Source organism: Megalobrama amblycephala, linkage group LG7 (genome assembly GCF_018812025.1).
Source record: "Megalobrama amblycephala isolate DHTTF-2021 linkage group LG7, ASM1881202v1, whole genome shotgun sequence".
In the NCBI taxonomy this organism is placed as follows: Eukaryota; Metazoa; Chordata; class Actinopteri; order Cypriniformes; family Xenocyprididae; genus Megalobrama; species Megalobrama amblycephala.
In genome coordinates, this window is record NC_063050.1 from 8,930,068 (window position 1) to 8,944,990 (window position 14,923).

At 44.4% G+C, this 14,923-nt stretch overlaps 2 protein-coding genes across 3 annotated transcripts in view; both read right to left on the reverse strand.

The window, feature by feature from the left end:
• The window catches only part of LOC125271224 (B-cell receptor CD22-like), a 1,156,500-nt gene that overhangs the window by 970,586 nt on the left and 170,991 nt on the right, over positions 1-14,923 (reverse strand). The gene's annotated exons all lie outside the window — the stretch shown is intronic.
• LOC125271198 (hemicentin-1-like) overlaps positions 1-14,923 on the reverse strand; it is a 987,774-nt gene that overhangs the window by 950,889 nt on the left and 21,962 nt on the right. The window contains exons 9-16 of one of the 2 annotated variants that reach the window (XM_048195197.1): positions 4,942-5,193; positions 4,582-4,836; positions 1,911-2,159; positions 1,759-1,831; positions 1,577-1,622; positions 1,323-1,388; positions 1,113-1,168; positions 354-963 (exon numbers count right to left, since the gene is read on the reverse strand). In XM_048195197.1, coding sequence (XP_048051154.1) covers positions 1,139-1,168; positions 1,323-1,388; positions 1,577-1,622; positions 1,759-1,831; positions 1,911-2,159; positions 4,582-4,836; positions 4,942-5,193 — 971 coding nt within the window. In that variant the 3' untranslated portion in view covers positions 354-963; positions 1,113-1,138. Of the gene's footprint in view, positions 1-353; positions 964-1,112; positions 1,169-1,322; positions 1,389-1,576; positions 1,623-1,758; positions 1,832-1,910; positions 2,160-4,581; positions 4,837-4,941; positions 5,194-14,923 lie in introns of those variants that run through there. The other variant, XM_048195196.1, reaches the window with a different exon arrangement.

Below are 14,923 nucleotides of genomic sequence, written 5' to 3' on the forward strand. Positions count from 1 at the left end.
GGGAATGCATACACATTCACACTTGGATATGTAAATTAAGTACGTTTTATTGCTGTTCATACATAATTATTTTTAAGTTTTAGTGCTATAAATGTGTCAATATTGTATGTTTTTGTGTGTATGAAAACGCAAGTAAATGTACATGTGGTAGAACCACACTTTCCGTAAAAATACATATTCTCATGAGATCACGTTGGTTATTCTGATGTACTGAATGACAGAAAAGTGTGGATTGTACAACGAGAGCATGATTGTTGAATAAACATTATGGACCTCTAATACCAAATCAATATAATGCAGAGCAGAGTTAGAGCACCGGTACCGGGGACCAAGAATGACACAAACACGAGAAGTGCTGTTCACTCAAAGTCAAAGTTTATTGAGCTCGCTGTAACTCATATATAGCAGGGCATTAGGTCAACTGAAAACAAAGGAAAGCTAAATTCATGTATGGTCTCATCATCCATATCAAAGAAGCATTAAGGCATCAATAACTGCTTATAGGCTTGAAAAGAACAGTGTGGCTCTTATAGGAAATGACAAGATACTCCTTAAAGGTGTGCGTGACTACAACAAATTAAAAACAGCAAAAGAAGGACTTAAAAAAAACAGGATAAGAGATCAAGGACAAACGAAGCAAAACATATTCTTCCTAACATTTTTTTTCTGCATTTTATTTGAAACAATATTTAAGGTTAAAAACATTAATAATCTAAATGAAGTAAGCTTTATACGTGATACAAAGCATAAAGAAAAACACACTTCGGTGATCACACACTTTTACATCAATTCATTAACCATTTACCATTTTTGCCCATCCATCTATAAAATGATACCAAATTACTTCAGTCACGTGTCATCACGGCTCTCCTGTCAATCATTCAGGGCTCCGCCCACAAAGAGATGCATAAAGGCTGTAATTTATTTGCTGTGTTCAAAACATTACAGCCTCTTGTTGTTATGCTAATAAAGAAAAAAGAAAGAAAGAAAGAAAGAAAGAAAGAAAGAAAGAACATTGATAATTATATTTAAATAAAAGCATCAAGAACATCAGTCATGATGAAAGAATAATAGTTTGGGTTTTTCTCTGTCTTGTAGGTTTTCTTACTTACTGGAAGATTTTCATACACAGACGAGTTCAGTTCAGGTTTACATCAAGTTGATCAGCCTTTATGAATGAAGAGACAAATTAAAAACAGGAGTGTGTTATTTAAATTTCCATATACTTAATCAAAAGACATTTGATATTTTCACACTGACATTGAGGAGCGTTTAATCCTTTTTGGGTAAAACTGTAAGAAATTCTAAGTTAAAACATTTACCGTTGGATTCTCAAACACAGATTCACTCAATTCAACATCGTCATGATGAGGTCTGGAATGAACCATCTGTGCCATTAAAAGAAAAAAAAAAACAGAATACAGAGAACATATATATATATATATATATATATATATATATATATATATCAACAACTCACTATATAAAGTCACAATTACATTTAAAGTTTCACTTTTAGTTAAAAATTAATTTACCTGATCAGTAAACTACTAATAACCAAATCAATTGTTCTCACCTGAGACTCCTGTGTGTCATTTCTATTTTTCATCCACTTGATTCCCCTTTAAAAACAATGATTTGACACAATTACAACCAATCTGAACTTATGTGATGTTTACAAATTATGATTTTGAACCAATAACATTTCTGACGTGACACCATTTTTAATGTGATGAAATCCACAGACACATATCTTACCAAACCAGCATCATGATGATCACTGCAGCTCCACAAACCACTCCAATGGATATGTATAATATCACAAGATGTCCTACAAAAGAGTAAAACATCTGAACAGATTCATTTTCTTCACTTTAGAAAGAGTAATGTAAGTGTATGAGCTGCTCTACCTTTAACAGTCACAGTTACAGCGTCTGATCTCTGAGATCCATGTTGATTGTGAGCCTGACAGTAGAAGCGTCCACTCTGTAGTGCACGGAAACTCTGTCCAGATCCAACAGCTGAGCTTTCATTCTCCTTAAACCAGCTGAAGTTCAGAGCAGGAGGGTTTGAATCACTGCTGCAGTTCAGAGTCACTGAATCTCCTGACACTATTTCACCAGATGGACTGATGGACACTGAGACACTCTTTGGAGGGTCTGAAACAGAAAACAGATATCAGAATCAGAAAGAGCTTTATTGCCAGGTATGTTTACACATACTAGGGATTTGTTTTAGTGACAGAAGCTCCACAGTGCAACAGAGTAACAGTGACAAGACAAGACAGATAATATAAAGAATATAATAATATACACATATATAAGATAGACAAAGTGCAAAAAACAATATATAATATAAACAATTTGTATGTACAGTTATGATGTGTGCAAATTTGAAATATAAATAAGTATGTGTTATTAAGTAAATGTATAATAGTGTTGTGTGTTCCGTGTTTGTCAAGTGTTCATGAGATGGATTGCTTGAGGGAAGAAACTGTTCCTGTGTCTGGTCGTTCTGGTGCTCAGAGCTCTTTAGCGTCGACCAGAAGGCAACAGTTCAAAGAGGGAGTGTGTTGGATGTGAGGGGTCCAGAGTGATTTTCTTTGCCCTTTTTCTCACTCTGGATAAGGACAGTTCTTGGAGAGTGGGAAGGGTTGTACCAATGATTCGCTCAGCAGACCAGACTATCCGACATAGTCTTCTGAGGTCAGAATTGGTAGCTGAGCTGAACCAGACAGATATAGAAGTGCAAAGGACGGATTCAGTGATGGCAGAGTAAAACTGTTTCAGCAGCTCCTGTGGCAGATTGAACTTCCTCAGCTGGCGAAGGAAGTACAGTCTCTGCTGGGCCTTTTTCACAATGGACTCAATGTGGTTGTCCCACTTCAGGTCCTGTGAGATGGTGGTGCCCAGGAACCTGAATGACTCCACTGCAGTCACAGCGCTGTTCATGATGGTGAGTGGGGGGAGAGCAAGGGGGTTTCTCCTGAAGTCCACGATCATCTCCACTGTCTTGAGCGTGTTGAGCTCCAGGTTGTTAAGACTGCACCAGACAGCCAGCTGTTCAACCTCCAGTCTGTAAGCATACTCGTCACCGTCCTGGATGAGGCCGATCAGTGTGGCGTCATCTGCGAACTTCAGGAGCTTGACAGAGGGGTCTTTAGAGATGCAGTCATTGGTGTAGAGGGAGAAGAGCAGTGGGGAGAGGACACAGCCCTGAGGGGCAGCGGTGCTGATGGTGCGGGTGCTGGATGAGAATTTTTCCTAGTCTCACTAGCTGCTGCCTGTCTGTCAGAAAGCTGGTGATCCACAGACAGACAGAGATGGGCACGGAGAGTTAATTTGGGCTGGAGGAGTGATGGGATGATGGTGTTAAAAGCAGAGCTGAAGTCCACAAACAAGATCCTCACATAAGGCCCTGGTCTGTCCAGATGCTGCAGAACATAATGCAGACCCATACTGACTGCATCATTCACAGATCTGTTTGCTCGGTAAGCAAACTGCAGGGGGTCCAGTGATGTCCTTCAGATAAGCCAAAAACCAGTCTTTCAAATGATTTCATGGCCATAGACATTAGAGCCACAGGTCTGTAGTCATTACCCTGGCAGCAACATAGTGGCGGCCCAGATCCGGCCCATATCTGGTCCGCGTGTATTCTACATGTACCAGATGTGGGCCGGATCTGGGCCACACTGTGTTGCTGTCTGGGTAAGTCCAGTAATTTTGAGTTTATTTGGGACGGGGATGATGGTGGAGCGTTTGAAGCAGGAGGGGACTTCGCACAGCTCCAGTGATCTGTTGAAGATCTGTGTGAAGATGGGGGCCAGCTGGTCAGTGCAGGTTTTCAGACAAGCTGGTGAAACGCTGTCTGGGCCTGGTGCCTTTTTTCTCTTGTTCTTTCTGAAGACCTGGCGCACGTCATCTTCACTGAACTGAATTGCAGGTGTGGGGGAGAGGGGGGTTGTTGGGGGTGTTAATGGTGTTTTTTTTCAAACCTGCAATAAAAGTCGTTCAGATCGTCTGCCAGTTGTTGATTCACCACAGTGCTTGGGGATGGTGTCTTGTAGTTGGTGATGACTTTCAGACCTTTCCACACTGAAGCCGTGTCATTAGAAGAGAACTGATTCCGAAGCTTATTGGAATAATTCCTCTTTGCCACTCTAATCTCTTCGTCCGTTTTGTTGAGTAGAGAGCGGAGATTCGCCAGATGGATGCTAGGCAGCGGCATTCTTACTGCACGCTGTCTGAGCTTCACGAGGGCGCCGGCACGCTTTCCCCGTCTGCGTGCCCTGAAGAGTCTGAACAGTGCTGCCGCTCCACCGACAACATTCAACAAAACGTCTATGGTGTGTACTGCGGAATGTTCAGCAGTTCATCCCTGGTAAAACTGATCGTATTTGAAAAACAAAAAACAGGAAAAACAAAAACAGCACAAACACTGGAGAGCTAAGCACTGTGGCTGCCATGCACGGCGCCATCATTCATCGCCATCGTTATCATTAAGTTTATCACAATAAATCTGACATCACAAAATTTGTTTATGGGATTTCATGTCACAGTTACTAAACCAACTTTAACTCACACATGACGTTTAAAGTCACAGCATCAGAGTATTTCTCTCCATGTTCATTGATGGATCTGCACTTGTATTCTCCATTGTCATCAGAGCTGATCTTTGAGATGCTGTAGATTCTTCCAGATCCTACAAACGTTCCTCCTTTAAACCAGCTGATTTCTGCAGGAGGGTTTGAATCACTGCTGCAGTTCAGAGTCACTGAATCTCCTGACACTATTTCACCAGATGGACTGATGGACACCAAGACGCTCTTTGGAGGGTCTGAAACAGAAAACAGATATCATTAAGTTTATCACAATAAATCTGACATAAAAGAAAATGTTTATTGGATTTCATGTCACAGTTACTAAACCAACTTTAACTCACACATTATGGTTAAATTCACAGCGGAGTATTTCTCTCCATGTTGATTTCTGGAATTGCACTGATATTCTCCACTGTCATCAGAGCTGATCTTTGAGATGTTGAAGATTCTTCCAGATCCTACAAACATTCCTCCTTTAAACCAGCTGATTTCTGCAGGAGGGTTTGAATCACTGCTGCAGATCAGAGTCACTGAATCTCCTGACACTATTTCACCAGATCTGTTTATCAACACCGAGACATTCCTGGGAGGATCTAAAACAGACAAAAGAAACTATATTCATATTGTGGGATTGTTAATCCACCAGTTTGTTTGTTGAAGCATTATTAACTCACACATGATGTTTAAAGTCACAGCATCAGAGTATTTCTCTCCATGTTGATTTTTGGATCTGCACTTGTATTCTCCACTGTCATCAGAGCTGATCTTTGAGATGTTGAAGATTCTTCCAGATCCTACAAACATTCCTCCTTTAAACCAGCTGAAGTTCAGAGCAGGAGGGTTTGAATCACTGCTGCAGTTCAGAGTCACTGAATCTCCTGACACTATTTCACCAGATGGACTGATGGACACTGAGACACTCTTTGGTGCATCTAAAAGTAAAAAAAAAAATAAAAATAAAAAAATCATCTCATTATTATTATTTGTTTTAAAAGAACAAATGAATCTGTACTCACACATGACATTGATCTGAACAGCAGGAGAGATGTGATTGTGTCCGTGTACAGCACAGCTATATCTGCCTGCATCCTCTCTTCTGACTGACTGCAGCAGGAGTTCATTGTTTCTGTCTCTTCTCTCAGTTAATGGCTGTGAGTTTCTGTACCAGATGAATGTTGCTCTGTCAGTCAGAGTGCAGCTGCTTTTACATGTCAGACGGACTGAATCTCCCTCTGTCACTCTCTCAGGAGACTCCACCTGAAGATCTGAACACAACATTATATCTAGTGCTGCTGTCATACACTGATTATTATTCAACATAATGCACAGAAGAAGAGAGAAACCTCATGAAAGTCACCTGTGACAGAAAGAGTAACATTAAGAGTCACTCCTGGTTTACCAAGCCATTTGTCTTTATCAGTGATGAATCTGAAATAGTACATGCGTGAATCGTTCAGTGTCACATGACTCAGTCTGATGGTGCAGTTCTGCTGTTTATCTCCCAGATACTCAAGCCTCTGACTGTATTCAGTGTCATTAGACAGATCTGGATGCTCTCCATTAACTTTTTCCAGTGTTTTTGTCCAGAACACTTTCTCGATCTTATATCCAGTAGGGTATGTATAAGTGCAGTTCATTATCACTGATGAGTCCTTTAGTGCACAGATGTGTGAAGGACTGTAACTCACACCCCAACCAGCACTAGAAACTCCTGAAACACAGAATCCATCCTTTTATGCAGCATATGCATAAAAATGCAATCCAGTTTCTCTTGAGTGTTTTTGAAGTGTTGCACTGACTCACCGTGAATCATGAGCAGAAAGATCAGAGGAAGAGGAGGAGCCATTCTGACTGACATCACCATATCAACACCTACAACAAATGAACAGTGGCTTATTTTTTAATTTAGTTTTAATTCTAATGATACGATGTGTGTCACTATTCTTCCCTTAAGGAACAGAAAAATATTTCTATATACTTATGATCAATATATTGTATGGTCTAAATACTGAAAAATATACGTATGTGAACCACTTGAAGAATGTGTGAAAATGTGAATAATTTTAATAAAATAAGAGGGATCATACAAAATGCATGTTTTTTTTTTATTTAGTACTGTCCTGAGTAAGATATTTTATTTAAAATATGTTTGCATTTAGTTCACAAGACAAAAAAAACCAAAAGCTGAATTTATTAAAATATCTCCGTTCATAAGTATGTGAACCATTGGTTCTCAGTACTGTGTGTGGTTACCTGATGATTCACGACTGTTTTTGTGTTTTGTGATGGCTGTTCATGAGTCTCTTGTTTGTCCTGAGCAGTTAAACTGAGCTCTGTTCTTCAGAAAAATCCTCCAGGTCCTGCAGATTCTTCAGTTTTCAAGCATTTTTGCATATTTGAACCCTTTCCAGCAGTGACTGTATGATTTTGAGATCCATCTTTTCACACTGAGGACAACTGAGGGATTCAAACACAACTATTAAAAAAGGTTCAAACATTCACTGATGCAACTCGAGGAAACACGATGCATTAAGAGTCGGGGGTGAAAACTTTTGAATTCAAATATCAAGGTAAATTGTACTTAATTTTTCTTCCGGGAAACATGCAAGTATCTTCTGTTGGTTCCGAAGGGCAGTACTAAATTAAAAACAACAGTATTTAAACAAAATAAGAAAAATTGTGACATCTTCATCCTGTTTAAAAGTTTTCACCCCCCAAATCTTAATGCATCGTGTTTCCTTCTGGAGCATCAGTGAATGTTTGAACCTTGTTTAATAGTTGTGTTTGAGTCTCTCAGTTGTCCTCCGTGTGAAAAGATGGATCTCAAAATCATTCAGTCACTGCTGGAAAGGGTTCAAATATGCAAAAATGCTTGAAAACTGATGAATCTGCAGGAGCTGGAGGATTTTTCTGAAGAACAGAGCTCAGTTTAACTGCTCAGAACAAACAAGGGACTCAAGAACAGCCATCACAAAACACAAAAACAGTCGTAGATCATCAGGTAACCACACACAGTATTAAGAATCAATGGTTCACATACTTATGAATGGGGTTATTTTAATAAATTCAGCTATTGTTTTGTCTTGTGAACTAAATGTAAACATCTTTTATATAAAATATATTACTCAGGACAGTACTAAATAAAAAATAACATGCATTTTGTATGATCCCTCTTATTTTATTAAAATTATTCACATTTTCACAGATTCTACAAGTGTTTCACATACTTTTTCTTGCCACTGTATTTCATTAATTAAATGTGTATATTTAAATAATACATAAGGAATTGCCACTTTTCATATTTGTCACGTGTGTTCTGTCTGTCATGTTCTTATCAGTTGCCATGGTGTTTGATTATGTTAATCCTTGCCTAGCTGTTTTAGTTCCATCATTTACTCTTGTGTATATATTCTCCCTGTTCAGTTCAGTCCCGGTCGGTTATTGTTCGTGTATGCTATGCATGTGTGTTACACGCTGTTACACTTCTACCTGCGTATTATATTAAACCTTGTTTATTATGAACCAGACTTCGTATGCAGTCTTCCCATGACAATATTGTCACAGTTACCAATGAGAGTGCCCATAATTGCCACCAGTGGGCACTGCTTGTTTCTGCCTCATGTTCTGGATTACTCTTTGCCTGTGTACCCTGCCTTGTTTTTTGTTTGTTTGTTTGTTTGGACTGTCTGCATGTGTTTTGACCCATTGCATGGATTTTGGATTATGATTGTGGATTACCCTCTGAATAAATCCTGCGTTTGGATCCTCTACCTATAGTACTGGGCAGAGCGAGACTTCGTGAAACACTGAAACAACTGAAGCAAATGTGCCGTATCCACCTGTTTCCGCGGGCCGCTACTGTAAAAGAGAACGTGGGTACAACTTCCGGTGAGGCGGCGGAAGTAGCCTACCAATGTCGTTACGGCGCTCAGGGACAACATTTCAGTTTAGTACATTTATTATTTAATAATATCACAATACAATAAACAGTTTTCGTGCCCTTAATTGCCCTTTACTTTACTGACCTTCCACAAAAGTGCTGCTGCATGACTAGAGCATCCTGACCCTGCAATACATGAACAACCCGCTGTCTGTACTTCACCTGTCACTGATGCACCAAAGCCATATGATGTGATATTTTACTCCTAACGTGTCGTGTGTGCCAGAGCCAGTCGCGTTTCCACTGTATGCGATGCTAAAGGCTACTGATGTTAACCACTGCGATAAATACACACGTTTATGGAAAATATCAGAGACTGCTTGAGGGACGAAGACAATTCTTATATGATTATAGTCGTGTATTTATTTAGTTTAATGTTTTATCTGTCTCTTCCCTGTGCCTGTTGATTCCTGACAAATGCCTATCTTTCACAGATTCACACACTCCGGTTAACTCGTATAACTCATAACTCCTGTTGCCTTCTCATGAGCTCCCTCTGTTGCTCTGGCTGAAAGGATCAGGATAGATAGACAAGAGATCGCGCAAACATCCTCGGATTGCAATCATCGCATAATTTAGAGGAAAATAAATAGAAATGCTCAGAAAAGTGACGTAAACATAGGGTATGTTATCAATATATTTCTAAATGTGTAGCCTTTGGATTTAAAAGCCTTAATGGAGTTGTTTTGTGCATTCTCGTGATCGTAAATAAATGGAAGCAGGCGCAACTGAATAGGTCTGTTAGATTTAGCATGATTGATCTGTACTCCTGACATAAATTAATATTAATGTAACATTTTTTATTGTAAAACATTGTTCAAATATTTATGCTGGAATCTTAAATCTTTAAGTAAAAAACAAACGTTCGCAAGTTTGGATCGTTAAATCTTGAATGACTGTCAAATGTTGAATGAATGAGTGTCACGTCCAACTTGTTTACTTCGAACCGGAAGACGCTCCCACGTTTGACGCAAGGCCTCATGGGGCGTAGGAAACGTCTCGGGTTACGGATGTAACCCTGGTTCCCTGAGTAAGGGAACGAGACGCTGCGTGAAACGCATTGGGAACCTTCTGCATGATATCGTCATTGAAGCACTCCTGTATCCAACCAATCGTGTAACGAGACGTCAGAGACGGGTGACGTCACGGACCAGGAAACTATAAAGCATGCCCGGATGCAGAGAACACTAGCTTCTGTGGAAAATCTGAAGCAAGCACTCGCAAGCATGCAGGGGTACGGCAAGAGACGCAGCGTCTCGTTCCCTTACTCAGGGAACCAGGGTTACATCCGTAACCCGAGACGTTCCCTTTCGTGGGAACTATCGACGCTGCGTGAAACGCATTGGGAACGCAATCCCAACTGTGCCGTACTTCAAATGCTTGTTCATGTTAGCTCGAAAGTACGGAGGACCCTGGAGTGGGGCCCACATCAAGGTTATAATATCTGATAAATGTATGCTGGCTTGACCATCCAGCTGCATCACAAACGTCACTCATAGAGACGCCAGACATCAAAGCTTTCGATGCCGCCATACCCCTTGTGGAATGAGCGCGGACGTTAAAAGGAGAGGACTGTCCGACCGCTTTATATGCAAGTGAGATGGCCTCAACCACCCACTTGCTCATCCTCTGCTTGGACGCCGGTCCACCTTTATTAGGAGAACCGTAACAGACAAACAGTTGCTCTGTTTTACGCCACAGGGCAGCTCTGTGGACGTATGCATCCAAAGCCCTTACTGGGCAGAGCAGATTCAGTTTTTCCTGATCCGAAGACATAAATGGAGGAGGATGAAAAGCTTGAAGCACAATAGGACCCGGGACATTGGTGGGGACCTTAGGCACATAGCCGAGTCTAGCATGAAGAAATGCTCTCACCATTCCAGGAGCGAACTCCAGATATGAGGGGGCCACTGAAAGGGCCTGAAGATCTCCAATTCTTTTCAGAGACGTAATAGCAAGTAAAAATATCGTCTTTAGAGTCAGGAACTTTAAAGACACCTCCTCCAGTGGTTCAAAGGGAGCCTCAGCTAACCCACGTAGAACCACTGATAAGTCCCAGACCGGGGTCCTTGTGCGCACTGGAGGCCTCAGCCTCAGTGTACCACGGAGGAAGCGTGACACGAGGGGGTCTCGACCGACCGAGGAATCCCCCCCAACATGATAGGCTGATATAGCCGCAACATAAACCTTCAAGGTTGAATAGGATAAGCCCTCCGAGAATTTTTCTTGGAGAAAAGATAGCACAAAGCTAATAGGAGCACGGACAGGGTCCGTTTCATGTTGTCTACACCAGGTAGAGAATAAATTCCACTTATAAGAGTAAAGCTTCCTCGTGGAGGGAGCCCTGGAGCTAAGTATGGTCTCAACAACCTCAGATGAGAGACCAGCCTCTATGAACCTGTCCCCCTCAGAGGCCAGGCCCATAGTTTCCATAGTTCTGGGTGGGGATGTATTATCGCGCCGCCCGCCTGAGATAGAAGATCCCGTCTCAAGGGGAGCTCCATCGGAGCGCCGTCTATCATGGACACCAAGTCCGAGAACCATATTCGGGTCGGCCAGTATGGGGCCACCAGTATCAGGCTGACCCCTTCCTGGCGTACTTTCTCCAGGACTCGTGGGAGCAGAGCGAACGGGGGAAATGCGTACATGACCCAGGGGTGCTGGATGCGTGAGGGAGTACCAGAGCGGACACTGGGTTGACTCTCCCGAAGCAAACAGGTCTACTTGTGCCTGACCAAAGTTTTTCCAAATGAGATCCACCACTTCTGGATGGAGTCTCCACTCCCCGGGCCTCGGCCCCTGCCTCGACAGGGCGTCTGCCCCCACATTCTGACTCCCGGGGATATAGGCTGCCTTCAACGAAAGCAGTTTCCCCTGAGACCACAGGAGGATCCGACGGGCCAAGTAATTTAGTTGGCGAGACCGTAGACCCCCCTGATGGTTTATATAAGAGACCACTGACATATTGTCTGTGCGGACCAGCACATGATGGTCTCTCAGGTCTGGGAGAAAGTGTTTTAGTGCTAGAAACACCGCCATCATCTCCAGCCGATTTATATGCCAAGAGAGTTGATGGTCCTCCCAAAGACCCTGAGCTGAGCGACCGCTCATGATCGCTCCCCAGCCCGTGAGGGAAGCGTCTGTCGTAAGCATTGCGCGACGACCAGAGGCTCCCAACGCGGGACCCTGGGACAGGAACCAGGGGTCTTTCCACACGGCTAGAGCATGAAGGCATCGCCGTGTGACTTTGATCATTCGAAAAGGGTTCCCCCTCGGGGAAAACCCCCTGGTCCTGAGCCACCACTGTAGGGGTCTCATATGCAGGAGGCCAAAAGGAATTATGTTGGACGCAGCTGCCATTAGACCCAACAGTTTCTGAAACTGTTTCACAGTGAGATACTGGCCTAACTTCACCCCTTTTACGGCTGACAGAACAGAGCTCACACGGGCAGGAGTCAGACGTGCCCGCATTGTTGTGGATTCCCACATAACACCTAGATAATTGGTGGTCTGAGCCGGTATCAGCACACTCTTCTTGGCATTGAGCCTCAGCCCAAGCCTTTTCATGTGAGACAGAACAACATCTCGATGTTGAACTGCTTGTTGCTCTGAGCGAGCTAGAATCAACCAATCGTCGATGTAATTCAGTATGCGAATGCCCTGGAGTCTCAAAGGAGCCAGGGCTGCATCCACGCACTTCGTGAATGTGCGGGGTGATAATGATAGGCCAAACGGAAGAACCTTGTACTGGTAAGCTTCGCCCCCGAAAGCAAACCTGAGGAACTTCCAATGAGAAGGATGGATGGACACATGAAAGTATGCATCTTTCAAGTCTATCGTCACAAACCAGTCCTCGGACCTGATTTGGGGAATGATCTGTTTGAGTGTAAGCATCTTGAATTTCAGTTTTTGTACAGACCGATTTAACACCCGTAAATCTATGATAGGACGAAGTCCCCCATCCTTCTTTGGAACTATGAAGTAGCAGCTGTAAAAGCCTGACAGCTTGCTGGGAGGAGGAACCCTTTCTATAGCTCCTTTTTGCAAAAGTGTCATAACTTCCTGTTCCATAACCAGAGACTGCTCGGGGGTCACCACTGTGGGAAGGACCCCATTGAACCTGGGGGGCGAGACCCGAACTGGATTCTGTACCCCTTTTCTATCATGAGCAGCACCCAATTTGATATATTCGGTAGAGTTTTCCATTCTTCCAGAAAATCTACTAAGGGAACCAGTCTCTCGAGACTGGCCTCTGGTGTTTTTTGAGCACTTGGCTCGGCGCTCTGAAACGGCGTGCCGGCAGAAGTCAGCCGAATCAAGTGCAGGCCAACCCTCCTCAGAGGATTGGTGGGGACCCGACGCACACTGGATGGTAAAGATAGCGTGGTCCCCGGAGGGCGCTGGATGGAAGCGGGGGCCAGGTGTTTCAACACCACGCTTCCTCCAGACGGGGGCCGCCCTCCTGGGTCCTGATCCACAGATATCAGGACCGCTTTTTAGAAGCCTTCCGCGCCACAATAACAGCCCGCAGGTCTGTCTTGGGCTGAGAAGGCTTCTGTGAAGCCCGCCCCTGTCCCCAGAATCTACGTGGGGGAGCACGGGCGGCCACACTAATTTTTTGCTGCGCTCTGTGGTGCGCTGAGGAGCTCGTTGCGGGCCGAGACTGCTCCCGCTCAACAGTCTCGGCGGGGATTTTAGACCGGCGGGGGAGGAACCTCTGAAACGCCGCAGATTGTTTCTTGGTCTCCTGGAACCTCTCGACGACAGTTGTGACTGCGTCGCCGAAGAGGCCCACAGGAGACAGCGGCGCATCCATAAGGGCAGCTTTGTCTCTGTCCCTTATGTCAGAGAGGTTCAGCCACAAGTGCCTCTCCGTGGCCACCAGGGCTGCCATAGAACGGCCCACTTCTTTAGCCGTCTCCTTAGTGGCACGGAGAGCCAGGTCTGTCGCCATGCGCAGTTCCTGGATGCACTCGAATGTGGCCTCCCCGCTGGTATCAGTTTCCCCCAGCAGGTCAGCCTGATAAGCCTGCAGCAGCGCCATAGTATGGAGACACGCTGCTGCCTGACCTGCCGCCGCATAAGCCTTGCCCACCAAGTTAGATGTAGTTTTAAGGGGCTTGGTGGGCAGCGTCGGTGCTTTTAGGGACGATGCCGATGCAGGCGAGAGATAGCCCGCGAGCGTCTCTTCTACCCGGGGCATCGCCGCATAACCATGCTGTTTCAGCCCCACGATGTTACTGTAGATCGAGGTCTGGGGGCTGAAAACCCGATGTTGAACGGGTCTGTTCCAAGATCTAGACACCTCAGTGTGTAGATCTGGAAAAAAATGGTAAGCACCGACGTGGGGGTAGTGACCGCGCGGGGAGAAAGCGTTCATCAAGCTTGCTTTTTGGTCTAACGTCTCCCCGCTCTGCTTCTGGCCAGCTGATATTCAATTTGGCTACAGCTCTGGTCACTACCTCCAAGAGCTCCTCATGTGCGGGGGAAGAGGATGGCGGTTCCTCTTCCCCTGCTTCGACGCCCATCACATCAACCTCCTCAGATGAAGATAGATGAAGTGCCGATGTCTCTCCCCGCGGGGAAGAAACCGCTGAGCGTGCTTCCACCACGGCAGGAGAGACACTGGGTCTGGCGGCTGAAGGGAGAGATAGGGCGGGGCCCGTCTCAACCCCCGCCGCCAGATCCATCTGTGAACCCCACGAATGGAGTCTTCGCTCTGCCTCGGCAGCAGCGGGACCCGATCCGCGGGGAACACCAACCGAGGCACCCTCCTTATTATCAAAGAGTGCCCGGCGAGATCTCAACACTCTCAGGGTGAGCTTCTCACAGTGCACGCAGACAGCCCCCTCGAGAGCTGCCTGCGCGTGCTCAACCCCTAGGCAAACGACACACAAATCGTGTGTATCCCCGTCAGGAATATAGCGAGTGCAGGGAAAAGCACACTTCCTGAATCGCTTGCCTTCATCCGCCATTTTATATATATATATATATATATATTGTGTCTAGTGTGTGTATATGTATGTAGTGTTGTGAAACTCTTGTCCTCGGACAAAGAGGGGAGACAAACAAACACTAAATAGGACGCACAAACAGCGATCACAAATATACACACAAGTGTTGCTGAAAACTCTTGTCCTCAGACAAAGAGTGAAACCACAATATTGGGTAGACAGACAAACACTAAATAAGACACACGGGATAACATGGAGCGCTTGCTGAAGATAGCAGAAGCTAGTGTTCTCTGCATCCGGGCATGCTTTATAGTTTCCTGGTCCGTGACGTCACCCGTCTCTGATGTCTCGTTACACGATTGGTTGGATACAGGAGTGCTTCAATGACGATATCACGCAGAAGGTTCCCAATGCGTTTCACGCAGCGTC